The 25,269-nt window shown below is 68.1% G+C and overlaps 9 protein-coding genes across 9 annotated transcripts; 4 read left to right on the top strand and 5 right to left on the bottom strand.

Annotated features, from left to right (window-relative positions):
• Nucleotides 1–3,533: 3,533 nt before the first annotated feature.
• Nucleotides 3,534–4,849, top strand: FA09DRAFT_294025 (A/B/D/E cyclin; the record flags this gene model as incomplete). The annotated part of the gene is made up of 2 exons (XM_025740070.1): nt 3,534–4,060; nt 4,129–4,849. 2 exons carry the CDS (start codon nt 3,534–3,536, stop codon nt 4,847–4,849), a joined length of 1,248 nt encoding a protein of 415 aa, XP_025600836.1.
• A 549-nt stretch (nt 4,850–5,398) lies between these two features.
• On the bottom strand, nt 5,399–9,788 carry FA09DRAFT_327974 (hypothetical protein). The gene is made up of 15 exons (XM_025741601.1): nt 8,895–9,788; nt 8,616–8,841; nt 8,291–8,554; nt 8,029–8,237; nt 7,669–7,973; nt 6,884–7,616; nt 6,658–6,827; nt 6,484–6,601; nt 6,323–6,429; nt 6,211–6,269; nt 6,001–6,159; nt 5,925–5,948; nt 5,838–5,869; nt 5,747–5,778; nt 5,399–5,692 (listed from the first exon to the last, which is right to left on the bottom strand). Exons 1-15 carry the CDS (start codon nt 9,584–9,586, stop codon nt 5,523–5,525), a joined length of 3,300 nt encoding a protein of 1,099 aa, XP_025600835.1. The 5' UTR covers nt 9,587–9,788; the 3' UTR covers nt 5,399–5,522.
• A 220-nt stretch (nt 9,789–10,008) lies between these two features.
• On the top strand, nt 10,009–11,288 carry FA09DRAFT_190229 (hypothetical protein). The gene is made up of 3 exons (XM_025739390.1): nt 10,009–10,549; nt 10,612–10,692; nt 10,751–11,288. Exons 1-3 carry the CDS (start codon nt 10,199–10,201, stop codon nt 10,982–10,984), a joined length of 666 nt encoding a protein of 221 aa, XP_025600834.1. The 5' UTR covers nt 10,009–10,198; the 3' UTR covers nt 10,985–11,288.
• FA09DRAFT_190177 (hypothetical protein) lies at nt 11,223–12,691 on the bottom strand. Its single transcript, XM_025739389.1, has 5 exons — nt 12,211–12,691; nt 12,136–12,158; nt 11,978–12,079; nt 11,913–11,924; nt 11,223–11,856 (listed from the first exon to the last, which is right to left on the bottom strand). The coding sequence occupies exons 1-5, from the start codon at nt 12,590–12,592 to the stop codon at nt 11,464–11,466; spliced, it is 912 nt and encodes a 303-aa protein (XP_025600833.1). The 5' UTR covers nt 12,593–12,691; the 3' UTR covers nt 11,223–11,463.
• Nucleotides 12,692–15,704, bottom strand: FA09DRAFT_190433 (putative PMA1-H+-transporting P-type ATPase). The gene is made up of 2 exons (XM_025739391.1): nt 15,436–15,704; nt 12,692–15,373 (listed from the first exon to the last, which is right to left on the bottom strand). The coding sequence occupies exons 1-2, from the start codon at nt 15,563–15,565 to the stop codon at nt 12,792–12,794; spliced, it is 2,712 nt and encodes a 903-aa protein (XP_025600832.1). The 5' UTR covers nt 15,566–15,704; the 3' UTR covers nt 12,692–12,791.
• Nucleotides 15,705–17,227: 1,523 nt separating this feature from the next.
• FA09DRAFT_190130 (hypothetical protein) lies at nt 17,228–18,259 on the top strand. Its single transcript, XM_025739388.1, has one exon. It carries the CDS (start codon nt 17,369–17,371, stop codon nt 17,885–17,887), a length of 519 nt encoding a protein of 172 aa, XP_025600831.1. The 5' UTR covers nt 17,228–17,368; the 3' UTR covers nt 17,888–18,259.
• Nucleotides 18,260–18,631: 372 nt separating this feature from the next.
• On the bottom strand, nt 18,632–20,513 carry FA09DRAFT_294129 (putative RPT4-26S proteasome regulatory subunit; the record flags this gene model as incomplete). The annotated part of the gene is made up of 7 exons (XM_025740073.1): nt 18,632–18,827; nt 18,887–19,086; nt 19,143–19,238; nt 19,294–19,533; nt 19,907–20,142; nt 20,201–20,320; nt 20,378–20,513. 7 exons carry the CDS (start codon nt 20,511–20,513, stop codon nt 18,632–18,634), a joined length of 1,224 nt encoding a protein of 407 aa, XP_025600830.1.
• Nucleotides 20,514–20,818: 305 nt separating this feature from the next.
• On the top strand, nt 20,819–21,960 carry FA09DRAFT_327967 (hypothetical protein). The gene has a single exon (XM_025741600.1). It carries the CDS (start codon nt 20,839–20,841, stop codon nt 21,625–21,627), a length of 789 nt encoding a protein of 262 aa, XP_025600829.1. The 5' UTR covers nt 20,819–20,838; the 3' UTR covers nt 21,628–21,960.
• FA09DRAFT_190119 (hypothetical protein) lies at nt 21,703–24,262 on the bottom strand. Its single transcript, XM_025739387.1, has 3 exons — nt 23,386–24,262; nt 22,829–23,329; nt 21,703–22,767 (listed from the first exon to the last, which is right to left on the bottom strand). The coding sequence occupies exons 1-3, from the start codon at nt 24,150–24,152 to the stop codon at nt 21,762–21,764; spliced, it is 2,274 nt and encodes a 757-aa protein (XP_025600828.1). The 5' UTR covers nt 24,153–24,262; the 3' UTR covers nt 21,703–21,761.
• Between the last annotated feature and the right edge of the window lie 1,007 nt (nt 24,263–25,269).

Here is a 25,269-nt window from a genome sequence, read left to right as displayed (position 1 = left end):
TGCGAAGCGCGACATGCCAAATTGTGCAAGGTGCAAAGCTGAGCTGCATGCTGCTGCGGCGCGGGCCCGTCTCAGGGGACCCTTGGCGCGCGCGGCGGGCGCGGCGTGCGGCGTGCTGCTGGCTGCTGGCTGCGAGCCGCCGGCAAGCCGCTCGCCGTCCAGCGGCGCCCGCGCGACGGACATGCTCCGCCCGCTGCACGTCTCGCTGCTCCCCTCTGGTGCTGCGCTCTGCATGCTGCCGGCTGCACGTGCCTGCGAGCAGGCGGCGCCGCAACCTTCTGTGGCGCTGGCTTGCTTCGCCGAGCTCCCGGCCGCGTCCTCGGGAAGCGCTGCTCGCCCCTCGCGGGCGCACGGAAGATTCTCAGCAGCTGCGGCAAGGCTCCAGCGCAGATGAGAGCCGCTGCCGCTGCCGAATCGCCGCAGCCATGGCGTGCATGCAGGTGGCAGCGGGCCGCGGGTGCGGGGAGCGTTCTGCTCGGCAGCGCGAGGCACACGCACGACTTGGGCCGGCTCGGGCTCGCTGCGTGGCTTGAGCTGGTGATGCAGGAACCCCTTGAGTGATAGACTGAGGAGGACGCTGGCAGACCGGAACGCTTGCTGCACAGCGAAAGGAACGCTCCTGCGAGCCAAGGGCCACCCACGTGCCGCAATGCTCCGTCTTCGGGAGCCTACCGGCTAGCCTGCGCTGCGTTCCACGACGTCACCGGTGCGCGCGCACCGCTGCTGGGCAAGATCGTCGTGGCCCATCGGGAGGGCGCGTGCGGCATGTGCAGCGACGGCAGCAGCAGCAACGACGGAGCGGGCGCAGTGCACAAGTGGCCGGCCGCGATGGCAGATGCAGCGATGGCGGCAGCGGGCGGGCAGCGCGCGAGGCATGCTGCTGCGCGCGTGGGACAGGTGCCGTGCGCCGGCGCGTGTGCGGTGTGCCGTGTGTGGAGCGCGACGCGCCGAGAGGGCGCAACGGCGAGCAGCCACAGCCGCAGCCGGCGTGCAGCAGCGGCAGCGAGGGCGAGGGCGAGGAGGGTGTGTATGGCTGCTGCTGCGTGCTGGCGCGGCGCCCGCACGCAGCCCGCCAACGCGTGTTGCTTTGCGCGCGCGCGCCGCGCTGGCCCGAAGGATGCGCCCTGTCGATCCTCTGTCCCGCGCATGCGGCCTGTCCATTCGGCCTCTCCTCCTCCCTCCTCGCCGCACCCACCTCACACCTCAGCTACCGCGTCCGCACCTCGTCAGCGGCTGATCAGCGCAGCGCCTCGCTGTCCTGCGCCGCACTCGCACTCGCCTGCACGTCGCCGCACGCCGCCGCCGCCGCCGCACGCCTCCACTCCATTCCTCGCGCGCCCCTGCGCTCCTTCTCTCTGCCCCTCCTCTCCTCGCGCCGGCGCCCCTGCAAGTGCTCCGCCCGCCTCGGCGTCCTCGCCCGTCGCTCCCTCTCGCTCGCTCCGCCACACCGAAGAACGGCCCTTGCACCGCTGCCGCGCTCCGGTGCTGCTGCTGCTGCACTGCTGCCTCGCCCGCCCGCCGCACGTCGCCCGTTGCCCAACGGCGCGCACCCGTGCCCTAGTGCCCGCCACCGCTGCGCCGGCGAGTGTTCCCCAGATCTGCGAAGCGTCCTCGCAGCTTCGACCGCTCGTCGCCCATTGTTCCGAAAGGCCGGCGCGCGCTCGTCGTCTGTCTGGCTGGCTGTCTGTCTGGCAGCCGCTGCTCCGCCTGCGCGTGCCTCGTCGTCTCGCGCGCCGCGCTCCGACGGTGCTCCAGCGCCCGCTGGTGCTGCGCCTGCTTGCTTGCTTGCTCGCTGCCTCGTCGCCGATCCGTGTGCCGCTGTTCGTCAGCTGCGCCTCCACTGCAACTGCAACTGGCCGTCGAGCGCATCGTCGCCTGCGCTGCCTCCAGCTCGCCGCCGCTGCTGCCGCTGCCGCCGCGCCCAACGCGCCGCAGCTCACTTCAAGCGCGCCGCGCCGCCCGCAACACGGCGCCTGCCGCCTGCCAGCTGCCCGCGCCAGCCTGCCGCTCCGCTACACACCGCACCGCACACCGCACACCTCGCCATCCCGCAGCAGCGTGTACCCTCAGCCTCCTTCTTCCTTATCCACTCCATCCCGTCGCCCCCTCTCACCCTCCGCTCCCACTCGCCGTCGCGCCGCCTCGCTCCGTCTCGTCTAATTCTCGCGGCCCCTCCATCACATCACCTCACGCGTGACACCCTTGCATATCACACCCACGCGCGCATCGCCGCGCCTCGCCTCTGCAGCCGCAGCCAGCAGCCGCCAGCGCTGTCTCACAGCCGCAGCCACGCGCGCCCCTTCCTTTTCGCCTCGACCATCCGCGCCGCCCGCGCCGGCCCACCCGCTCTCCACCCTCTCTCCTCTCTCTCTCTCGCTCGTCGAGCGTCTTCTTCGCAGCGACACCTGCGCCCGCGCTCTCGCCTGCACCCTGGCCGCCGCACGCCGCGCAGCCAGACCCGCCGCTCCTTGCCTCTCGCGTTCCCTACGTCCCGCTCCTACTAACCGCACCTCGTCGTCGGCTCGCTGCCGCCGTCTCTGCCTCTCGCCCACTACACGATGTCGCAGCCAGTGTCCCGCGTACGTGGCCGCCGTCGGCACCCGCACGGCGCAACCCTGGCGCTGACCCTTCCACTCCACCAGGTATCGTCTCGTGCTCGATCGGGGTCCACACTGGCACAGTCTCGCGCAGAGAGCAGCTCCTCCGCCGCCGGCCGCGTCCGTGCTGGGCGTGCAGCTGGCGCTGCGCCGCCCGTCGCCGGCGCTGCCAGAGCCGCTGGTCCGCGGAGAGGCGCGCTGGCCGACAAGAGCAACATTGAGCCCGTCGTGAGTTGGACGTGACCAGTGGGCGGATGGAGACACGGCGTGATGGTGCCGGTCTAAGCGACAAGGCATACTTCCTAGACGGCGGATGGCGCTCTCGTCGCCTCATCACCGTGCACGCCTTGCGTCTCACCACGTGGACGCCTTCTGTCCATCCTTCTGACACCATGGCTGCGATGTCTGCAGGCACACATCCAGGACGGCGCCTTCGGCAAGCACCTGCGTGCCTCGTCGCACGACAGCGCGCCGCTGAAGCAGCACAAGGCGCCGAGCTCGAGCGCGCCGCTGCAGCACGCCGCCGACATGCGCCGGCCGTCAAAAGCCGGAGTCAAGGCCAGCAGCTCGATTCCAGAGGGCCTCAAGGCCTCGTCGTCTGGCTCGTCGCTCGCCGGCACCAAGCACGCTCGTGGCGCATCCAGCGGTAGCCAGGCTGTCGGCCGGACGCGCGGCGCTGCCGCTGCCGACACCATGGAGTGCGACGATGCACAGCCGGCCGTCGGACGCAACGTGCGCGCCGTGCCGTCATCCAGCCGAGCCGTCGCCAGCGGCCGCCACATCGCCGCGAGCCGGTCAGGCGTCGCCAGCCACGGCAGCATGGAGGTCGACGCGTCGATTCCGCTGCCGTCGGCCTCGGCGCCCGTGCTCTCGTCGACGACGAACCACGCGGCCGCAGCGGCGCTGAAGCGCGAGATTGCCGATGCCGACGAGGACATGAGCGACGTCGAGAGCGACTGGCGCAGCAGCGGCGAGGGCTCGAGCAACGAGCAGAGCTCCAAGACGGACCACGGCGACGCCGACTCGGACGTCGAGGGCCACGCGGCCAAGCGCGACGCCGACGTTGACATCGTCTCGGACGACGCCGTGAGTGTTGCCGACTCCGAGGCAGCCTCGCTCTGCAGCCTCGACCCCGACTTCCTCGTGACGCTGCCGCCGGAGCTCGAGTCCGCGGCACAGCTGCGGGTGCGGGATGTGTGTGCTCGCTACGAGGAGGCTGTCATCCGTCCCAACGCCGCGCGTGCCGCCGCCGAGCGTGCCGAGCTCGTCAGCCGTGGCCAGCTGAGCGCCGACGTCGCCGCGCACGACGACGAGCTGGCCCTCATGGGCCTCGACCCCGAGGAGGTGCGCGACACCAGCATGGTGGCCGAGTACTCGCGCGAGATCTTCGCCTACATGGACCGCTGCGAGCGCGAGACGATGGCCAACCCGAACTACATGAGCTTCCAGGGCGAGATTGAATGGTGCGTCGCGGATGCCGGCTCGAGATCCTCACCGTGGCAGATGCTGACCATCTGCTCCCCATCGCTAGGCACATGCGCGCCACTCTCGTCGACTGGCTGCTGCAGGTGCACATGCGCTACCACATGCTGCCCGAGACGCTGTGGATCGCCATCAACATCGTCGACCGCTTCCTGTCGGTGCGCGTCGTGTCGCTCGCCAAGCTGCAGCTCGTCGGTGTGACGGCGATGTTCGTTGCTGCCAAGTACGAGGAGATCCTCGCGCCGAGCGTCGACGAGTTCGTGTACATGACGGAGAGCGGCTACAGCCGCGACGAGATTCTCAAGGGCGAGCGCATCATCCTCTCCACGCTCGACTTCAACATCTCGTCGTACTGCTCGCCCTACTCGTGGGTGCGGCGCATCAGCAAGGCCGACGACTACGACATCCAGACGCGCACGCTCTCCAAGTTTCTCATGGAGGTGACGCTGCTCGACAGCCGCTTCCTGCGTGCCAAGCCGAGCCTCATCGCTGCCGTCGGCATGTTCCTGTCGAAGAAGATGCTCAACGGCCAGTGGGACGATGCCTTTGTCTACTACTCGGGCTTCACCGAGGAGCAGCTGGTGCCCGGCGCCAACCTGCTGCTCGAGAAGCTGCTCGACGACGGCTTTGCCGAGCACTTTGTTTGCCGCAAGTACGCCAACAAGAAGTTCCTCAAGGCAAGCATCTTCGCGCGCGACTGGGCGCAGCGCAACCACTCGGCGCTCATCGCCGCTGCCGAGGCGGCGGCCGAGCAGGGCAGCCAGCAGTAAGCTGCGGTGCCCTTCCTTGTCGACCCTCATGACCCGCGCGCCATGCGCGACCCTTTCTCGATGCTCCAACTCGCCGGCCATGCCGGCCTATGCTCCATCATCCGCGTTCTGTGCCTAGACGCAAGCTATCCGCGCCGCCCTCGTTCCCGCACCTCGATCCCACACGCATCTCCCCATTTGCTCGCGCCAAGATCCCACCCATGAGTGTCGCTGCACGGTGCAGCGCCCTCGACCCCCCTAGCCTGTTCGCCTTCGTCCAACTGCAGCAGCAGCATTGCTGCGCTGCGTCTTCGTCCGCCTTCGGCCCTCGTCCCTCTTCCGTCCCTCTGCATACGATACTTTCCCAGCGAGCCCTGTTCAGCACATCCCCCCTTCTTCCACCTTTGCACCCCGACGCCGGCCTTGCGCGATGAGAACCATACACTCTCCTCTCCCCTTCTCTCATCCTCCTCCTCCTCTCCCACCTAGTCGCTCCTTTTGCTCTTAACCCCCCCTCTTCCTCTCGCGCAGCCCGTCCCGCCTCGTTCCCGCACACATTTTACGACCCATGTGATGTAACGCATCTCACATTGCGCCTGGCGTCGTCGATGACTGAGTGTGTAGCATGCAGGGTGCAGGAGAAGGGACAGGAAGCAGGAGATGGCGGGTCTAGAGCGCAGCGAGGCGGGGGAGATCACTTCTTGGCGCGCTTCACGGGCCCGGCGGGCGTCGAGGCGCGCGACGAGGTGTCGCCGAGCGCATCGGCGGCGCCGCGCTTCTTGCGGCCCGGCTTGCCCACCTCGGAGCTGCCGTCCGTGTCGTCCTTGAGGATGAGCGACAGCAGCGTCGTGGCTCGCCGTGAGACTGAAGAGACGTGGTCAGCTTGGACTCGTGCAGCGGCTCGCCGGGCCAGCTCACGCTCGGCAGGCGTCCGGCTCTTGATGAACCAGCTGCGAGGCGGAGGAGGAGGATCAGCTGTGGCCCACAGGCTTCAGTCCGGCCGACTCACTCAAAGCGGAAGCCCGGGTGGTTGTTAATGTCCTGCGATAGAGTCAGCGTCACGCTGCGGTGCATCGCGCTGGCAGCCACCGCTCACTGTCTTCATCTTCTCCCACGTGTCCTGCGAAGGAGGTCAGCGATGTGCAGCAGTCACGCAGCAGCGCTGCACTCACATCAGCGCGCAGGCCGTGCTGCGAGAGGCTGTACAGCAGGAAGCGGTCCTCGTCCTCCGAGTACGCCTTGCCCTTCGTCGAGCCGCTGTACGTGAGCTTGAGCTGCGTCAGGGGCGCCTTGTACTGCTTGATGAACTTCTCGAGCGTCGCCTCGTTGCGCTGCAGGCGGTGTCAGCGTCTGTGCTGCTGTGCAGCAGACTAGCGGCTCACCTCGATCTTCAGGATCTTGGCCTCGCCGTCCTCGATGCGCTTGAGCACACGCTCGTGATCTGTCGAAGCGGAGTGAGCAGGCAGCCGGCAAGGGTCATCACAGCAAACGCACCGGCCAGCTCGTTGATGCGCGCCCAGAAGACCTTGGCGTACTTCTTGACCTCGGCCTCGTCGATCTCGGTGTTGCCGATCTCCTCTGCGATCTCGGCGTAGGCGTGCCTGTCGCGTTCGAGCGTCAGTGTACGCAGAAGTCAAGCAAGCGACATCACGCACCGGCCGTGGCGCTCGCTGCCCTTGACGAAGTTCTGGAAGTCACGCTTGCTCCAGTTGGTGTAGCCCTGCTCGGCAAGCTCCTCCTTGCGCGTCACCTCGTCCTCCGTCAGCGCCTCGGCTGTGAGATACAGTCAGCACGCAGGGGAAGTGCCATGGCCAGCAGGCACGCCTCACCAGACTCGATGAACTCCTGCTCCGTCTTGCGCTCCTCCTCGGCCTCCGACGCGTCCTCGCCCTCCTTGACCTCGCGCAGCGGCACCTTGTAGCCGACGCTGCGCTGGTACGCCGCCGTCTCGCGCCGCTGCAGCTCCAGCAGCTCCGATGGGTAAAACTGCCAGTCGTTGCTGCGGATGGTGAGCCGTCAGCGCACCGCGCAGTAGCCGGCACCCAGCACACTCACACGCTGATTTGCTTCGGCGCACGCGGCGCGCGCGGCACGACGGGCTTCTTTGTCTGCTGCAGCGCCTCCTTGTAGTACGAGTCGACGTGGTAGTTCTCCTTGCGCTGGCGCTTGCTCGGCTCGATCCAGATGCCCTTCTTGAGCTTGTTCTTCGCCGAGAAGTCCTGGCCCTCCCACTCGAGCGTCGTCTCCGACTTGAAGTTGTTCAGATCGTCGAGGTTCAGCGACGAGTACTTGTCCTGCAGCTTCGACGTGCGCTCGGCGCCCTCCTCGATGATGGCGTCGATGTCGGCGTCGATCATGAGATTCGCGTCCGAGTTGATGATCTTCTCGGCGCCGTGCTGGATCATGTCGACGAGATCGTCCTTGTTCTGCTGCGCCTTGGCCACTTGCTGAGTCCGGCCCTGCTGGATGACGAGCTGGTCGAGGCGCAGCTTCTGCGCCGCACGCTCGAGGATGCGCTCCTCGACCGACGAGTCGGTGACGAAGCGGAACACGTAGACCTGCTTCGTCTGACCGATGCGATGCGCGCGGTCCATCGCCTGCAGATCGGCCTGCGGGTTCCAGTCCGAGTCGAAGAGCACCACGACGTCGGCCGTGGTCAGGTTGATGCCCAGGCCACCGGCGCGCGTCGTGAGGAGGAAGACAAACTTCTCGCTGCCGGGCCGGTTGTAGTCGTCGATGGCAGCAATGCGGTCCTCGTGCGCCGAGTTGCCGTCGATGCGGCAGTACTCTGTGGCGCTGCGTCAGTGCCAATGCTTCGCATCAGCCGCAGGTGCACTCACGGTACTCGCGGAACATGCAGTAGTCCTCGAGGATGTCGAGCACACGGCTCATCTGGCTGAAGATGAGCACGCGGCTGCCCTTCTCCTTCATGGAGCGCAGCAGCTTGTCGAGGATCATCATCTTGCCCGAGTTGTACACGAGGTGCTCGTCGGTCGTGTACGGCGGGCCCGGCTCGGCGCCGTCGAAGAGGTATGGGTGGTTGCAGCACTTGCGCAGCTGCATGACGATGTTGAGCAGCCGCGTCTTGCCCTCGCGCTTCGCGCCCACGCCGTTGACGGCGTCGATGTCCTTCTCAAGGATGGACCTGCGAGGGAAGTCAGTGCGCTGCACCTGTCCCGCCACGCCACGCAGCGACGCACTTGTACCACTTGCGCTGCATGTCCGTCAGACCGACGAAGATGTTGATCTCTTTCTTCGGCAGCAGGCTCTTTTCGACGTCGGCCTTGACACGGCGCAGCAGGAAGGGCCGCAGCACCTTGTGCAGCTGCTGCACCACCTGGTCCTGCGCCTCGTCGCCCTTGCCCTTGAACCACGACTCGAAGTCTTCCGAGTTCGAGAAGACGTCCGGCTGCGGGAGAGGTGTCAGACGGCGATGCCAGGCACGTACACCGGGCGACGCACCAGCAGGAAGTTCAGCAGGCTCCACAGCTCCATCAGATTGTTCTGCAGCGGCGTGCCCGTGATGAGCAGGCGCGAACGGCTGTTGAAGGCGCGGACGATCTGGCTGAGCATCGAGTCGACGTTCTTGATGCGGTGCGCCTCGTCAATCACGATGTACTCCCACGAGAGCTTCTTCAGTGCCGACTTCTCGCGCAGGCACATCTCGTAGGTGGTCAGGAGCACGTCGAAGTTCTGCGGCATGAGGTGCTCCTGGATCAAGTGGGTCTGCAGCGAGGCACGTCGGGTCAGCGCAAGAGCATGTGCGATTCTCGCATCATCGACGCACCCGCTCCTCCTGCGTGCCCTGCAGCACAACGACGTTGAAGCCGGGCACCCAGCGCTCGAACTCGCGGCGCCAGTTGTCGAGCGTGCTCTTGGGCACGACGACGAGGTGGAAGCGCGGGATGTCCTTGTAGAACTTCAGCCAGCCGAGGAAGGAGATGGTCTGCAGCGTCTTGCCGAGGCCCATCTCGTCGGCCAGGATGCCGTTGATGCCGTGCTGGAAGAGCGAGCTGCGAGGAGCATGTCAGCAGCGCCCCGAGATGAGGCACTCCCTTCCACTCACATCATCCAGTTGAGGCCCTGCACCTGGTAGTCGCGCATGGTGCCGCCCTTGACGTAGCTCGGGCTCTCGTCAAACACGAACGCGTCCTCGTCCTCCTCGTCGCCGGCACCCAGCAGCTCCTCGTCCTCCTCCTTCTCCGTCTTGCGGCGGCGCGTGCCGCCCTCGGTGCCGGCGGCCTTCTTGCCCTTGCCGCGGCTGCGCTTCGCCTGGCTCTCCTCGAGCAGGCGGCGGAACTCGGGGTCGCGCTCCTTCTTGATGTCGATAAAGTGCTGGAAGAGCTCCGTCTGGCCGAGGAGGTAGGAGAAGCGCTTCATGCTGTCGGCCAGCTTGCTCTTCGCCATCTCCTCGCGCGTCGAATCGAGTGCCGAGTTCTGCCCCTGGCGCACGGAGCGCTCGGCGCCGCGTGCCTCGCGGCGCTCGGCCTTCTCGCGCTCCTTCTCGAGCTGGCGCGCCGTCTTCTTTGACGGGCTCACGACGGCTGACGTGTCGGGCTCCTCGTCGAGCTCGTCGTCCTCGTCGCCGCCGCTGACCTCCTCGGACGCAGCCTTGGAGTGCGACGCGCTGGCGGTGGGCGCACGCGACATCTCGCCCGAGATGGGCACGTAGTCGGAGAGCTTGTCCGTGTCGTCGTCGGGCAGCTGCAGCGCCGGCGGCACGGCCGACGCCGGCTTGGCGGAGCCGTTGATGGCCATGCTGGCGCGCGGTGCGGCGGCGGCGCGCGGCGCGAGGAGGTGCAGCAGAGACGCGCAGGAAGAAGTGCGAGGGGCCGAGGTGGAGGCAGCCGCGGCACTGGCGAGAGGAGCGGCCTAGCAAGCAGCGGGCAGAGCAGAGGTGCACACGCGAGTGAGTGAGGGAGCGAGATGCGCGTGCGGTGTCGGCGCCGAGAGGCGGGAGTGATGAGGAGAGGAGAGACGGAGCGCGGCGCCTCGGAAGGGGCGAGGCAGGCGAGGGAGACGGGGGCCGGCGAGAGCAGCGTGCATTGGGCGGCGCCGGCATGCCGGACACTGCTCTCCTGCCCGGCGTGCGAGAGGCGCACGCGTCGCGCGTGGCTGGAAATTGACGCGCGAGCTGCGAAGGCGGGTGGCCGGAGCGCCGCTGAGCCATGCTGCACCTCCTCATCCTCAACCCGCCGCGCCTGCTCGTCTCCGCTCCAGAGCCGGTCTGCTGTCCTTTAACGCTGCGCTTCGACCAGACATCGCACGAAGCCTGCTTGGCTAGCGCGCCGCTCTCAGTCACATCTCATCTCAGGCGGCAGGACGCTGCTCGTGAGGGCACCGCTCCGCCAGGCTGCGCCGCGGCTCGCCATGCCGGCCAGCATGTACGCCGCCGCGCCGCCGTCGCCCGATGCGTCGCTGCGCCTGCTCATGCACGCCACGCACCCGAGCACCGCCGCGCTGACGGGCCTCTCGAGCTCGCTGCCGTCGCGCCGTGCGCCGCCGACGTCGCAGCAGTCGACGGCGCTGCCCAGCACCTCGACGCTCAAGACGGCCGAGCGCGTGGCCGCGCAGCGCCAGGCGCGCGGCGACCACCTGCCGAGCCGCGGCGCCTACGCAGAGAGCCACCGTGTGGCACGCCACATGGCCGGCCTGCCGCCGCTGGGCAGCCGCGCCGAGATCGAGGAGCTGAGCGAGGAGGAGTACGAGCTCGAGGCGCTGGTGCGTAGCGGGCCGGGCGCGAGCGATGCACGAGGCAGCTGCTAATGGGCATCGCCTCGCAGCACGACCGCATCGCCTCGTACGGGCACGACTTCCTCATCACCGTCGGCGAGACACGCACGCACGCCGAGCGCGAGTCCTCGGTGAGCGAGCATGGAGCAGCATGCACACCACGGCGCCTCGCTGACCGGAGTCCGGCAGCAGCTGTCGGAGCGCTCCATGACGCCAGACGGCTCCGAGTCTGATGCCGAAGGCGGGCCCGGCGCCTTTGTGGGCGGTCACACTGGACACGCCGCAGCAGAGGTGCAGGCCGCCGTCGCTGCTGAACGCCGCGACGGCGAGGCTGCGGCACAGACCGGCGGCGACCAGGCGCCTCCGCCTGCAGCGCCTGTGGAGCGGGACCTCGATGCAGACGTAGAGGACATGGATGCATGATCACTATGCACCCTGGCGTGCTCGCTTGTCCTCTCTGGCGAGTGACACGCGCATCCCATTCATCACGTCAACAAGGCTCGTCCATCTTCGCTCGACCGGCCTCAGCAGCACGCTCCCGACGAAGCGCCGTCCACGCGCGGCTCTCGACTGTCGGAGAGACTGCTCAGCAGCATTCCCGAGCAAGGCACGCATCACTCACTGCTTGCCAAAGTACTGCGGCCGAGGCGCGAGTCTGCCGGTCACACATCAGCACGGCAGTCATGCAACACTCGTCGGTCGACTCACTCGGCCGTCTTGGCGTTGAACGGCACCGTCGCCAAGTCCGGCCCGCCCCACTTGGTCCGACCGGCGTCCACGATCTGCGTACGCGGTCAGCATTCGCGCCGGCCTGCGACCGCTGCGCCCTCACCTTGACGCCGTACCACTCGCCCTCCTTCTTCTGGCTCACGAGCACGCCCCACCTATGCGGGCAATGCTCATCAATCGACTTGCAATGCCATCGAGCCTGGACCAGTCTCACCAATGCCCGCCGTTCTGCGTGACCCACACGCGCTGGTCCGCAAAGAAGCCGCACGGCTTCTTCTCGGGTGCTGCGAGCGTCGCCGTGTCAGTGCAAGCTGAGCACATCGAGCGCAGGTTGGCTCACCTTTCGCCGGCGCTGCATCCTTCTTCTCTTCCTTCTTCTCTCCGCCGCCCTTCTTCTCGTCGCCACCTTTCTTCTCCTCGCCTTTCTTGGCCCCTTCCTCCTTCTTCTTCTTCTCCTCCGCCTCTTTCTTTGCCTTCTCCTCTGCGTCCTTCTTCGCCTTCTCTTCAGCGTCTTTCTTGGCCTTCTCGGCCTTCGCCTTCTCAGCGGCGTCGAGCACCTTCTTGACCTGCGGCGCGGGCGCGGCTCAGCAACCCTCTGACGTGAGCACCTCGGAACGCTTACGCTATCTTCCAGCTGGCCGAGCATCCAGTCAGCGCGAGCGAGATACACACCACGCAGCGGCGCACCTTCTTTGCCTCGTCCTCGGGCTTTGGAGGCGCGGGCTTCGGTGCTGGAGGCGAGGCTGCGGCGGGCGGCGGCGAGGGTGCGGGTGCGGGCGGCGCAGGAAGCTGGGCGCGGCGCGTCAGAGGCACCCATTGCGGCACGCTCGCCAGCCTGTGTCTACCTTTGGAATGAGATCTGGTCTCACTGGCAGCATGGTGTGAGCAGCCTGAGCGGCCCGAGGTGCAGCACCACTCACGCAGCATCACGAGGCCCAGCACGAAGCTGAGGAACGTGAGGAGCTCCATGCACGAGCTGCCGCCCATGCTGGCGGGAATGGCGGCGGCCTGCTGCGGGTACCAGATGGCGGGCGGTGCGGCGTAGGCTGGAGCGACGGCGCAGCCGGGCAGGCCGAGCATACACAGGCTCATGGGGCGAGAGGGGTTGGAGGTAGCGGTGAGGGGGAGCTCGAAGCGGGACAGCGAGAGCAACACAGCAACATCCACGGCACTTTGCCCCCAGCCGCCGGAGACACCCCTGAGGCACCTGAGTGCTCGACGGGCCGCGACGAGCTGTCCAGCGCTAGCACCTCCTATCTCACACACCACACACGGCATGAGTCGATGTTCTTGGTTGCGCATTCGCCGGCAGGAAGCAGGAAAGAGTAGTGTAAAGAATGCCACGGCGGCGGGACTAAAGAGACAGAGCGGCGCGATCTAAGCTAGACGTGGCTGCGCGCTAGGATATGCTGTGAGGGGAGGCAGGAAGGGAGGGAGAGAGGGGAATCACACGGCGGAGCGGAAGAGCGGGAGAGACAACGAGTGACGAGGCTCGCGCCGCTTACTCGTCCTCGATCTCGAGGCGCGTGGCGAACGAGTACACGTCGTGCTCGCCCTCCTTGTCGGCCTTCTCGTGCACGATGGTGAGGCGCTGCAGCGACGTGAAGAAGTCCTCGAGCAGCGGGTTGCGCACCGAGCGCTTGCGGCGGCCCAGCTCCTCGAGCGCCTTGATGCGGTTGAGGATGAAGTACACGAGCGTGATGACGACCATGACGCCGAACGAGTAGCACCACACGCGGATGACGGTGACGATGTCCGTCCAGCCGCCGTGCGGGGCCGTGATGGGGTTGCGGTTCGGCGCGCCCGAGAGCCAGCCGAAGAGGCAGAAGAGCGTCGAGATGATGTCGACACCGATGACGGCGCCCACGAGCTGCCACGACGGCAGCGTGACGTCCGACTCGCCGCCGCCGAGGCGCGTGACGAAGATGAGCCAGTTCTCGACGAGCGAGACCTGCAGGAAGAGGATCTCCTGCGTGTTGCCGAAGTTGGCAATGATGCCGCCCGACTCTCCCGGCGGGCCCTGGATGAAGAGCGTGCCGCGGATGACCCACGTCGACATGGCCAGCAGCACGCCGAGCACCGTCGAGATGATCCAGATGCGCGGCAGCTGCCACTCGACGGGCTGGCGCGCGTGCGGCGCGTTGTCGTAGGCGATGGCAATCGTGGCCAGGTCGGCAAAGAGGGCGATGAAGACGATGAGGTCGGCGCGGATCACCTCGTCGAGGATGATGATCGAGAGCACGAGGTAGATCTCGAGGTGCAGGCAGAGCGAGATACGGTACTGGATGTAGGCCTTCATGCGGTGGAAGATCTGGCGCGCGACCTTGATCGACGTGATGATCGTCGAGAGACCCTCGTCGAGGAAGACGACGTCGGCAGCCGAGCGGGCCGCGTCGGACGCGCCCTCGACGGCGATACCGCAGTCGGCCTTCTTGAGCGACGGCGCGTCGTTGACACCGTCGCCCGTCATGGCCGTGAGGTGGCCACGGTGCTGCAGCATCTCGACGACCTGGTACTTGTGCTCGGGGAACACCTCGGCGAAGCCGTCGGCGGCCTCGACGAAGTCGTGGATGGCCGAGCCGGACATGCCGCCGGAGCCGATGAGGCGGTGCGAGTCGTAGACCTTGGTGCCGAGCGCCAGCATCTTGCACGTCTCCTTGGCGATGGCCACGGCGTCGCCGGTCAGCATCTTGACGGACACGCCGAGCGTCTGGGCCTCGGCAATCGTCGCGGCCGTGTCGGCGCGCGGCGGGTCGAACATGGGCAGCAGGCCGAGCAGCTTCCACTTCTGGTCGCCCTCCTTGATCGCAACACCGAGCGAGCGGAAGCCGCGCGAGGCGAAGTCACCGGCAACCTTGCGGTACGTGGCAGCCGTCTCGGCGTCGGGCGCGCAGAGCTTGAGGATGGCGTTGGGCGCACCCTTGGCAGCCGTGTACTGCACGCCGTCCTTCTCGACCTCGGACGTGATGCGCTTGGAGACGGGGTCGAAGGGCGTGAACTTGTGAGTGATCCAGCCGCGTGCGAGCTCCTCCTGCGCGCCGGGGTAGTCCTTGAGCGTCGAGATGGTGACCTTGTCGATGGGGTCGAGCGACTTGATGTTGTGCGACGAGGCGAGCGCGGCGACGGCCATCATGTAGTTGACGTCGACGCCCTCGGACGTGAAGGGCTCGTGGATCGAGAGCTTGTTGGCCGTGAGCGTGCCGGTCTTGTCGGAGCACAGCACGTCGACACCGGCCAGCGACTCGATGGCCGTGAGCTTCTGCACGATGGCCTGGCGGCGCGCGAGGTAGGCGGCGCCGACGGCCATCGTCGTCGTGGTGACGCAGGGCAGACCGACGGGCACGCCGACGACGAGGAAGATGAGCGTGTAGATGAGCAGGTTGTTGTCGCGCGGCGTGGCAATGCCCGTGCCGCGGAAGAAGCCCGAGATCCAGAACATGAGCAGGAAGACGACGACGAGAATCAGCAGCGCGCCGCCGATCGAGTCCATGACAATCTGGAAGTGGCCCTTGACGTCGCCGCCGAGCACGAGCGCGGCCGTGCGGCCGACGAATGTCTGCTTGGCAATGTCCGTGCAGAGGATGTACGCCTTTCCGCGCTTGCAGCCCGTCGTGTAGAAGACCGTGTCGCCGATGTGCTTGTCGACGGCGAGCGACTCGCCGGTGATGGCCGACTGGTCGCAGGCAATGATGGCCGGGCCCTTGTCGATGCCCTCCTCGTCGTCCTCGTTCTCCGAGCCGCCCTTGCGCGAGGCCTCCATCTTCTCGCGGATTGCGTTGGCCTGGCTCAGGTCCTTGTCCTCGTAGTCGGCCAGCAGGCGGCCGTCGCAGGGCACCGTCATGCCGTCCTCGACGACGACAATGTCGCCGGGCACGAGGTCGCGCGCCTCAATCTCGTGCTCCTGGCCGCCGCGCACGACGGTCGTCTTGAGCGCAATGCCGGCCTTGAGCTGGGCGACAATGTCGCCGGCCTGCTTCTCCTGGTACCAGCCGACGAAGGCGTTGAGCATAAGAATACCGATGATGACACCAAAGTCGATCCACTCGCGCAGACCGGCGGCGAGGATGACGGCAATCTCCATGACTGCAAGACGGAAGTGTGAGCGGCTGTATCTGCGAGAGCGCACGGCACGCGCGACCACTCACCGTAGAGAATGGGACCCTTGAAGAAGCCGAGGAACGTGACGAAGAGGTTCTTGTGCGGGCTCTCGAGCTCGTTGTAGCCGAACTGCGAGCGGCGCTTGGCGACGTCGGCGTCCGAGACACCGGTGTGCATGTCCGTCTCGAGCCTGCGCGCGGAGGGCCATGTCAGCTGCGGTGCCACGAGGAGCAAACATGCTGGAGCGTGCGGAGGCCACAGCGATGGGAGCACGCATGCGCGCACAGCCGTGCGGGGTGGGGAACGTCTGCGGCGCGAGAGCAAGTTGGCGCGCGCGCACCGGCGGCACGCCAGGAGACGAGTCTCCGCGGCGCGCGCGCATGAGCGGGGTGCGCACGCCAAAGCAGCTGGGCCGCGCGCGCCGCTACGCCAAAACAGGCCCTCGCCGGACCCTTATCAGGCGCTCGTCCGGCTCACACACAGCGACAGCCAGCGACAGCCGCAGCACACTCACCACGACGCAGGCACCTTGGCGGCGACCTGCTCCTCCTCGCCCTCCTTGTTGACGCGCACCTCGCGCGTCTTCCACGGCGTCAGCAGGCTGCGCTTCTTGACGATGCGCGAGCCGTCGCCCTCGGCCTCGTCGGTCGTCTGCGTCTTCTGGTCGCGGATGAACTGGATGAGCGTGGCGTACTCCTCCGACGGCGCCTCGGCGTGCTTCTCGGTGTCGGACATGCTGGGCAGTGCGGTGTTGTGATGAGTGGGTAGGGCGTGCGCGCCAGGTGCGGGGCTCCGGTGGAGGGCCAGCAGCGACGAGAGCGCTGGGCGGCGGAGCGGGACCTGCGGGGGAGAGGGAGCGAGGGGGTGAGGAGGCAGGAGCAACGGCGCGGCGACCAGACGGGGAGGAAGGGTGGGCGCAGGCAGCGGGCTGCGCTGCGGCGGCTGCTTCTATACGGCGCGCGCAGAGGGGCCAGGCAGCGCAGAGAGAGGGCAGAGAGCGCCAGCTCGGCGGCCGTGTGTTCGTGAGGGGCACGGCCGCCGTTGCCGTGCCGTGCCGGCCGTGCCCATCTGCCCATCTGCGCTGTCGCACGCTGCTGCCGCCGCGAGTGCCGGCGGGAGCATGCACGAGGAGCGCCTCCGATCGTGCGGCGCGGCGCACGGCAGCACGGCGGCCGCGGCGCCATGCACCCGCCCGCCGCTGCCCTCGCGATACGGCTTCGCAGCAGCAGCAAGCCGCAGCGAGCGGCATGGTGTCGGCCGTGCGCCGCGCTGCGAGTCGAGTGCGAGGTTGGCCCTGCGGCGCGCGGCTGCCGACGCCTCGCTCGCATCGAGAGGCACAACACGCCGCTCCACCGAAGCCGCGCGCAGACTCGTCTGGCGCCTGCGGCAGCGGCCGAGGAACAGAGATCGTGCCGGGGGGCCGGTTGGGCCGCTGACACTGCGCGGCCGCTGCGCTTCCCGCGCCGCCGGTTCCCCAGCCGCCCGGCACGCGGCCAGTCGAGTGAGATGCGCCGGAGGGTGCTCATGCAGTGCCTGAGTGCACTTGAGTGCCAAAGTGCCGGCGCTGCAGCTGCTGCGTCACCTCGCCTGCGTGAGCACGCGGCCGGCCGCATGGGGCCGAGGGCTGTTGGAGTGCTGCTCGGCCGCCGCCGCCGCGCTCCACCCGGCACCTCGCCCGCGAGCCCCTCTCGCTCGTCGTCGCCCGACGATAGCCTCGTCGCGAGGTGGTGCCATGCGCGGCCATCTCGCCAGCGCAGCGTTTGGCCGTGCGCGCCGAGCTGCCGCGGCTTCGTTTGCAGCGTCTCGCACGCTCCTCCGCGGTGCAGGCCGCCGCTGCATCCGGCGCACCCATCGTGCGCCGCAGCGTCGGCTGCAGCTCGGCAAAGCAGCCGCTGCGGTGACCACGCAGCCTCGACGCCATCGCAGCGCCATACACGCCCTCGCGGCCCTGAACGCTGCCGCTGCGGCGCTGCGAGCGGCATGCAGGCGCTTCATCGTCCGCGCCTCCGCCGCTGCCGCTGCGCGCTGAGCTGCACCTGGGCGATCATCGCCTGCAGCCTGCAGGGCAGAAGGCGCAACGGCGCTGCACGCGTGCAGCCCGGCGCCGGGGCATGCTTCTCTGCAGAACGCCCAGCCGGCGGCCCATGTCTGCCGCAGCACCAGCCGCGAGCATGCAGCGGTGCCGTGGCGTGCAACCCTTCGGCCTGTCAGTTTGTCACGCTTGCGAGCCGTTGGCGATCGCACAAGCAGTGCCGCTGTCTCGGGGCCGCCGGCCGCAGAGCGCCAGGTGCGGACGGCATTCTGTCCATGCCGTCTGGTGCCTCGCAGAGCGCTGGCCTCCCTTCTTCGCCCCTGAGCGAGACCAGGCGTGCCGCGGCGAAACGGCACGGACGAGTGACGAGGACACGCAGATGCCACAGCGAGATCTGCGAGAGCGCCTGCCTGCTGCGTTACGACACTTCGCCTCTGTTGGCCGACAAGATCGAGAGCTGTTTCTAGGACCGGGCTCGTAAGGCTCGCTGACTCGCGCTGCGTCTTGTCAAAGCACACGTGTCAGCACGCGACGCGACGTTGACCACGCTCCGAGAGCGGTCCGAACCGCCCGCCAGGCTAGGCTGCGTTCCGAGCCGCCGGCCAGAAGGCTCCAGCCGCCGGACTGGAGCAGAGCGCACTTGATCTACCTCTCCTCCGACGCCGGCCTTCTCCCTGCCAGCCGCTCGGCAGCTCGGCCGCACGCCAAAGTTCGCCGGTTGCGGCGGCGGCTCGAGATGGCCGCTCCACATCTCGAGTTTGCGCGGTCTGCGAAGCCGTGCCGGTGCCTGCCGCGGCTGCAACGGTAGCCGGTGCCTCGAGATTGCCCGTGGCCGACGCAGGTCCTCAGAGCTCAGCCGCCCCTCATGGTGTCTGCTGGAGGCCTGCGGACGACCTCGCACTGCCGTGCTGCGGGTTACTCCGGGCGCCACGAAGATCGTCCCGGTTGCGGCGCCCTGCCGGACCGGCGCTTCACGCTTGTAAGTTGCTCGCGTGATCTCCGCGCCTCGGCACACGCTCCGAGATCTCAGGAACGACCAGGCTGGAGCCAAGTGTCATGCGGCGAGCAGGAAGCATGCGCTTCTTCGGGCGCTGACGGCCGGCAGCTGCTCCGTGCGAGGTGGAGGCTCCAAGTGCACTCGTGCCCATCATCTCACACAGCAAGCACCAGCAGATCCCATCGCATTGCTCGCACAAATCGCACCATCACGCTCAGAGGTTCTTGCCATAGTCGGCGCTGCTCTCGTGCGACTTGGCTTCGGTGAGCTTGCGTGCGGCCTTGACCATGTCCTCCTGCACGATGTAGTCCCGGTCGTCGCGGATCGCAAACATGCCCGCCTCCGTCACGACGTTGCGCAAGTCGGCGGCGTTGAAGCCGTCCGAGAGCTTCACGATCGCCTCGTAGTCACTGGCAGGCCGTGCGTCAGTTCGGTCTGCTGCCTGGCAGTGCGGATCTGCGCGACTCACAGCTCGTCGCGCTTCGCCACCGGGCGTGCGTGGATCTTGAGGATGTCCAGACGGGCAACCTCGTTGGGCAGCGGAATCTCAATCTTGCGGTCAATGCGGCCCGGGCGCATCAGGGCCGGGTCAAGAGTGTCAGGCCGATTTGTCGCAAAGATGATCTTCGTCTTGCCGAGGTAGTCGAATCCGTCCATCTGGTTCAGGAGCTGTGACAGAGGCAGCGTGTCAGCTGAGCCGGAGCTGCGAGGGGCAAGAGACGCACCTCCATGAGCGTGCGCTGGATCTCGCGGTCCGCACTCGTGCCCTCGCTGAATCGCCGGCCGCCAATGGCGTCAATCTCGTCCATGAAGATGATCGTCTGACGCGACAGTGTGAGCATGTCGGAAATGCGGGTGCTGCACAGAGCGACTCACAGGCTCGTGCTCCTTGGCATAGCCGAACATCTCGCGCACCAGACGTGCACTCTCGCCGATGTACTTGTCCACAATGGCGCTGCTCACGACCTTGAGGAAGTTGGTGTCGAGCGTGGCAGCAACGGCACGCGCGAGCAGCGTCTTGCCCGTGCCGGGCGGGCCGTAGAGCAGCACACCCTTCGGCGGCTTGATGCCCACCCGCAGGAAGAGCTCGGGGTTGAGCAAAGGCAGCTCGATGACCTGCAGAGTGCGTGTCAGTGACGGTCGTGCCGCAACTCAGAGCGGCCCGATTCCGCTATGCTTTGCATGCGCCGCAGCTTCCTGCCGACAGCAAGGAGCGCTCTCAAGCGCGGCAGCAATCCCGAAGCGCCGAAGAGCATGGGCTCGCCTCCATACTCCAGCTTCAACACGCCATCCGGGAGCTCCATCCAAGCAGCCCCACGCCACCCAGCAGCACCTTGCGGATGGCCTGCGCAGAAGCAGCTCCAGCGCTCCGCTGACAGCGCAACCCGCTGCGAGAGAGCCTTGCTCTCGTACTTTTTATATGCACGCGCTGCAAGCCCAGTCGCACCCGCATCCATCGCCGCACACGTCGTCGAATGCCGCCACTCACCTCGCGCAGCTCGCGAATCTGCTCGCCCAGGCCACCGACGCCCGCGAAGCTCGCGCCGCCGGGGTCCTCCATGCTCATGTTGTACACGAGCGGGTCGACCTCGCGCGGCAGGATGCGCATGATGGTGAGGGTCGTCATGTCGAGCGAGACGCGCACGCCCTGCTTGAGCTTGTGTTTTGGCACCGTCGAGCGGATGCCGACGACGTAGCGCGGGCCCGACGACGCCTTGACGATGACTGCGGCGCGGCAAAGGTAAGTGGCGCGCGAGAGAAGGGCCAGTCGAGGCGCACGCACATCGCTCATCGTCCAGCTGCTTCAGCACCTCGCCGATGATCTGGCCCACGGACTGCAGCGCCTTGATGTCGTCCTCCGTCTTGTCGTAGTCCTTCTCCAGGTCACGCAGGCCGAAGCGCACTGGCAGCAGAGATGTCAGCCCTCGCCGGCATTGACCACGCCAGTTGCTACACTCACGCTTCTTGAGGCCTGCCGAGAGGTCCTCGTGCTGCTTCAGCGCCTTGCGGTACGCCTTGAGCGCATTGTCCTTGCGCGGGTCGGCCGGCGCCAGCTGTGTCGGCTCGCCCGACGACGGACCGGCGGTGTCGGCCATCAGAGCTGGCTGAACAGCAGAGCAGGGTGAGCGTGTGAGAGAGCGGAGCCGTGTGCGCTGCGAGCTTGATGTGCAAAGAGGTGCGGAGAGCCGGACTGGAGGTGGAGTGCGAGAGGGTGAGGTCAGGCCAACGCGGCGTCGTGGTGGCTCATGCGCAACGACGCGCGGCGCGGAGGCCCAGATGCAGCTTCGGCCGCACAGCGCCGTCGTGGCAGCCGCTGGGTGGGGGCGCGGGAGAAGTCACGTGCGGACGGCCCAGAATCTCAGCCGTGCCGACGGCTGCTCGCTCCTGCCCTCCCGACCACCTTCCACGCCGTCACATCCAATGCTTCCCGTCGCCATGAGCAGCGGCATGCGTGCCCTCGCCTGCGACTCTGCCGCCGTGCTGCGCGCCACACGAGCACGCGGCTTCGCCAGCTCGGCATCCACATCAGCACCGGCGGCCGCTGCCGCTGCTGCGACGCCCTCCTCGTCCCGGCCCGCGCCGTCCCGCGCCGGCAAGCGGCGGGCGCGCGCCGCACGCGACGACAAGCTGCGCCACGCCATCGAGCTCTTCCACCGCGCACCCACCTTCTACGCCTCGCCCGCCTCGACGCCCGGCGCCGGCGTGCAGAGCGAGGAGACGCCCGAGGCCAAGCGCGCCCTCGACCAGCGCGTCATGGAGGACGTGCTGTACCCGTACACCGACTACATCGAGGGCGCCGAGGACCAGACGTTCCTCACGCTCGCCGCCGTCGCCTCCAACGCTGCGCGCGACGCGGCGTCGCTGAACAGCGCCACGAGCACCGTGCAGGCGCCGTCCAAGTTGGTGTCGGGCTACAACCCCGAGGGCACGCCCGTGCCGCCCGAGTCGGCCTCGCTCACCGCCATGCCGTCGGCAGAGAGCGAGGCGACGCGCTCGTACCTCGAGCAGCTCATCAAGGAGGAGGACAGCCGGCGTGCCGTCGTCAACGTCGGCTACACGACGCCCAGCAGCGTCAGTCGTGCCGTGCTGGTGCGCGACGCCCTCTTCGGCACCGTGCACGGCGAGAAGCCAGGCCTCGAGGTGGTGCGCGAGCGCGCCGCCGCCCGCAAGGCGCGCATGGAGCAGGACGGGACACCGCAGGGGCCATAGGGCAGCACTTGCGGTAGTAGATGTCAGGGCGAGGCAGGCGACACGAATGGGGGCAGATGGTAATGGCACTGGGTATAGCAGATTGGAGCAAACGAGCGGCGGCTGCGCCGAACAGCGGAGCATAAAGTAGAGCACTACACGAGACACTCGCGGCGCACCGCGGTGAAGCCTGTGGTCCGCTTGACGGCTAGGACAGGGATGGTGGGCACGGTAGGCTTGGCCTCGGCGGGTGGAGCGGTCGCCGCAGGCGGAGCTGTCGCTGCCGGCTTGGCCTCGCTGCCTCGGGAGCCCTTCGCGAGCGAGGCTGCTCGCGACAGGGCCTGCGCAGTCGAGCCGACCGACGAGCGCCTCGGCGCAGCATCCTGAGGCAGGGTCGTCGGCGACACGCTCGGTGAGGCGGCGGGCGAGACCGACTTGGGCGGAGCGCACGCGTCGCCGAGTCCGAGGAAGTCGACGCCGAGCGGCGGGCGCTTCGTCTCGGTTGCCCGCTCCAGCATGCGCCCGACGGCAGCGCGCTGCCACGTCTTCTCCGTCCAGACGTCGTGCACCTTCATGAAGCCGGCCTTGTGCGGCCACGGGTGCACGAAGCGGCCGTCGGCCGTGACGCCGTCGGCTGAGGTGCCGGCGTGCGGCTGCTTCAAGACCTCTTGCTTCTCCGCCTCGGTGTCCTCCCACATCAGCTCGCGGTTGGCGCTGTGGAATAGCGCCTCGGCGGCGACGAGCATTGAGCGGACGAGATCGAGATCCAGCACCTGGAACGTCGGTTTTGGCAACGGAGCGCCAATCTGCGCGCGCGTGGTGAACGCTCCGGCTGCCGAAGGCGCAGGCGCTGGCGCCGGTGCTGGTGCCTCTACAGCAGCGCTTGCGGCAGGCGCAGGCGGCGCTGGTGGCGGACCGAGCTGCATGTTGGGATCTGCAAGCAGCGGCAGACATCGCGGGTTGCCGAGCCGCGTGTCGATCAAGTCGCTGTGCATAGAGAGGCACGCTGGGATGATGGACAGCGGCGAGAGCGAGACGCCGTGCCGCTCGTAGTTGCGCAGCGTGCAGCGCTCCAGCGCGTCAAAGTCGCGGTTGCGGCTGAGCGGATCCGGCGGGCCGGTGCGCAGCGTGATGGACGCCTGGCCACTGACCAGCGCTTTGCTGCAAGTGGGTCCGGTCAGCAATGCTAAGCAGAGCGAGAGGTGCATGCTGCACAACGCACATGTCGCTGGCGGGGATGAGGTGCGGCGTGCCGAGGAAGATGGTGTCGGCCTCGAGGATCTCGATGCGTCCTCCAGGCGCAGTGAGGCGGACCATGGTGTCGATGAGGTCTGTCAGCTTGTCCTCGGGGACCGAGTTGCCGCCCTGCGCGCTGCGTGTCAGCCTCATGTCTGCTCGCAGCATCGGCTCACTCACCATGAAGCGCATGTGGACAAAGTCAAACGAGCCGTCCGGGAACATGGAGAGGCCGTCAAAGGCATTAGCCACGACCCACGAGACGCGCTGCGCCAGCTTGTGGTCGTGCAGCGGCGTCTGGCACGGTACCACATCGAGCCCGATCAGCTCCGTCTGCTCCCAGCCCGGCGTCCGTGCGAGATCCGTCACCCAGCTGCCCTCGCCGCAGCCAATGTCGAGCACGCGCCGCGGCGCAACGTCGTTGGGCCAGTCGGTCAGGCAGTGGCTCTTCAGAAGGTCGTACGACAGGAGATGCCAGATCATTTGCCTGTCGCAGGCGCGTGCATGAGCGCAGCTCCGGCACGCCTCGCGCATGCCACTCACCCAGCCATCGTCTCTGCGCCGTACGTCTGCCGGTACGGCACCTGCGAGTGCGGAAAGGCATGCGTGCGCTGCATGCGCTCGCGGCCGCGGATCGTCGTGTGCATGTGCACAAAGTAGTCGTCGACATGCCATCTGTCGCTCTCCCCGTGGCCCTCCACCGCCGCAAGCTCGTCCTCCAGGCCCAGGCCCGTCACTTCGCTGTGGTGCGGGAAGGCGAAGCTGTCCGAGCTGGCGCGTGCGTCGGACGACTTGCGCCTCGGCGAGCCCTTGAGGCCGTTGGCTGCGCCGCCGCGTGCCGAGTGGAAGGAGCCGTGGGCCGACGTGGGCGAGGGCAGCGAGTAGAGCGACGAGGCGGCCGTCGTGCCCGTGGAGCGCGACGAGATGCTCGAGCTCGGCGTCGGCGGGCAGAAGGACGACGTCGGCGACACGGGCGGCTGCATGGCGCCGGCGTTCGGCTGCGGCGCCGGCCAGGAGCGCAGCGGCTGCGGACGCTCACGCCTGCTGGCTCGCCCGCTCGCTGGCGGCGGGTGCAGCAGCACGTAGCCGCCCGCTGCGGCGGGAGCATACTGCGCGACGCTCGACGAGGGCCCGGCGTGCGTCGAGGCGCGGCTGTGGCCGCGAGCACGGGCGACCTCGTCGGGCGACACGACGCCGAGCCGCTCGGGCAGCGAGAGGGCGGCGAGGTGCGGCGGCGCCTCGGCGAACACGACGGGCCACGGCGGCGGCGGCGGCGGCGCACCGCGCGAGGAGCGCGGGCGCGGAGGCATGCCGAGAGGGAGCAGGGATAGAGGATGGGATGGTGGCCGTCGCAAGGCAATGTGTGGAGCAGCTGGCGCTCGCTGTGCCTGCGCTGCGGCGGCGGCCAGCGGTGAGCCTCGGAGGAGCGGAGGGATGGACGCAGCCACACCGCTCGGCGTGGGACTCGGAGCAGCGCAGCAGCAGCCAAGGCTGAGGGAGCAGCACGGCTGGACGAGGCGCAGCAGCGTGCATGCGGTGCGCCTCGCTGCAGAGGCAGCGCGCCAACGTCAGGCGAGAACAGCATCTCTCGGCGCGGCTGATGCGCTACCGCCATCGTCCGAGCTCCGGCTCCGGCCCTGGGCGCTGCGGCTGGCTGCATGCTGCGCCGGCAGCTTGTGTTGGAGCAAGACGTTGCACGCATGCCGATGCTGCATCGCTGCGGCGGCTGCCTCTGCGCCTTCTGCCACTCTGCAGCCAACACGCGGCGACGCGCTCGCATGAGCGGCATGGTCTCACAGCGGCACGCCGACTCGCCGCATGCCGCCTGCCGCCGTCAGCGTCAGCCGCACCCTCGGCGGCAGCCCACCGCACGACCACGAGGCGATCATCCAACGGCCCCTGCCAGCTGAGCGAGTGACAGAAGCTCGTTTGCCCGCGAGGCAGCACAGAGCTGCTGCTGCAGTCAGGTGCAGGGCCAAGGACGCAGCACGTCGCCTCCTTGCGCCTGCTCGGAGCCTCGGAGGGCGCTGTGCTGCGCTTCGGGCCTCTCGCCGCGCGTCCATGGGGCAGCGGCCGTGATTAAGGCACCGCAGCGGCGTGGCGCTCGCATCAACGCTGCCGTGCTGCCGAGGTGCCTCGAGCGGGCAGCTCGCTGAGACCGTGGCGGGCGGCGCGCGGCAGAACGGCCGCGCGTGTCAAGGGTCTGCGGTGCCTCTGCTGCTGTGCCGCCCGCCCGACATCCACCCTGAGGCTGCGGCTGCTGCAAGAGCATCGGCGTGTGCGGCCGGCGGCGCGGGGCCCGGGCGGGCATCTGGCAGCGCAGCTTCCGCGCGGCGTACCTGACACGCTCGCGGCACGCTGCGCTGGTACCGTTGGCGGCGCGGTCCGGCTCATGTGCCTCGTCGGCGCCCGCGCCGCGCAGGTTCG

This window comes from Tilletiopsis washingtonensis (genome assembly GCF_003144115.1).
Source record: "Tilletiopsis washingtonensis strain MCA 4186 unplaced genomic scaffold FA09scaffold_3, whole genome shotgun sequence".
Lineage (NCBI taxonomy): Eukaryota > Fungi > Basidiomycota > Exobasidiomycetes > Entylomatales > Tilletiopsis > Tilletiopsis washingtonensis.
The sequence above is the reverse complement of the archived record's forward strand: the minus strand, read 5'-3'. Positions and strand labels throughout refer to the sequence as shown.

Excerpts from the sequence above, each read along its gene's own strand:
- FA09DRAFT_327974 (XM_025741601.1), bottom strand. The coding sequence starts at position 9,586 with ATGGCCATCAACGGCTCCGCCAAGCCGGCGTCGGCCGTGCCGCCGGCG. Across the intron at positions 8,555-8,615 it reads AGGGCACGCAGGAGGAGCGG|ACCCACTTGATCCAGGAGCA; the intron begins GTGCGTCGATGA and ends GCCTCGCTGCAG. Across the intron at positions 8,238-8,290 it reads GCCTGCTGAACTTCCTGCTG|CCGGACGTCTTCTCGAACTC; the intron begins GTGCGTCGCCCG and ends CCTCTCCCGCAG.
- FA09DRAFT_190229 (XM_025739390.1), top strand. The coding sequence starts at position 10,199 with ATGCCGGCCAGCATGTACGCCGCCGCGCCGCCGTCGCCCGATGCGTCG. Across the intron at positions 10,550-10,611 it reads AGTACGAGCTCGAGGCGCTG|CACGACCGCATCGCCTCGTA; the intron begins GTGCGTAGCGGG and ends ATCGCCTCGCAG. Across the intron at positions 10,693-10,750 it reads ACGCCGAGCGCGAGTCCTCG|CAGCTGTCGGAGCGCTCCAT; the intron begins GTGAGCGAGCAT and ends GGAGTCCGGCAG.
- FA09DRAFT_190177 (XM_025739389.1), bottom strand. The coding sequence starts at position 12,592 with ATGCGCAACCAAGAACATCGACTCATGCCGTGTGTGGTGTGTGAGATA. Across the intron at positions 12,159-12,210 it reads GCTGGGCCTCGTGATGCTGC|TGAGACCAGATCTCATTCCA; the intron begins GTGAGTGGTGCT and ends CCATGCTGCCAG. Across the intron at positions 12,080-12,135 it reads GACCAGATCTCATTCCAAAG|CTTCCTGCGCCGCCCGCACC; the intron begins GTAGACACAGGC and ends CGCCGCGCCCAG.
- FA09DRAFT_190433 (XM_025739391.1), bottom strand. The coding sequence starts at position 15,565 with ATGCACACCGGTGTCTCGGACGCCGACGTCGCCAAGCGCCGCTCGCAG. Across the intron at positions 15,374-15,435 it reads CAAGGGTCCCATTCTCTACG|TCATGGAGATTGCCGTCATC; the intron begins GTGAGTGGTCGC and ends TCCGTCTTGCAG.
- FA09DRAFT_190130 (XM_025739388.1), top strand. The coding sequence starts at position 17,369 with ATGCAGGCGCTTCATCGTCCGCGCCTCCGCCGCTGCCGCTGCGCGCTG.
- FA09DRAFT_327967 (XM_025741600.1), top strand. The coding sequence starts at position 20,839 with ATGCTTCCCGTCGCCATGAGCAGCGGCATGCGTGCCCTCGCCTGCGAC.
- FA09DRAFT_190119 (XM_025739387.1), bottom strand. The coding sequence starts at position 24,152 with ATGCCTCCGCGCCCGCGCTCCTCGCGCGGTGCGCCGCCGCCGCCGCCG. Across the intron at positions 23,330-23,385 it reads GGCGCAGAGACGATGGCTGG|GCAAATGATCTGGCATCTCC; the intron begins GTGAGTGGCATG and ends CGCCTGCGACAG. Across the intron at positions 22,768-22,828 it reads CTCATCCCCGCCAGCGACAT|CAAAGCGCTGGTCAGTGGCC; the intron begins GTGCGTTGTGCA and ends ACCCACTTGCAG.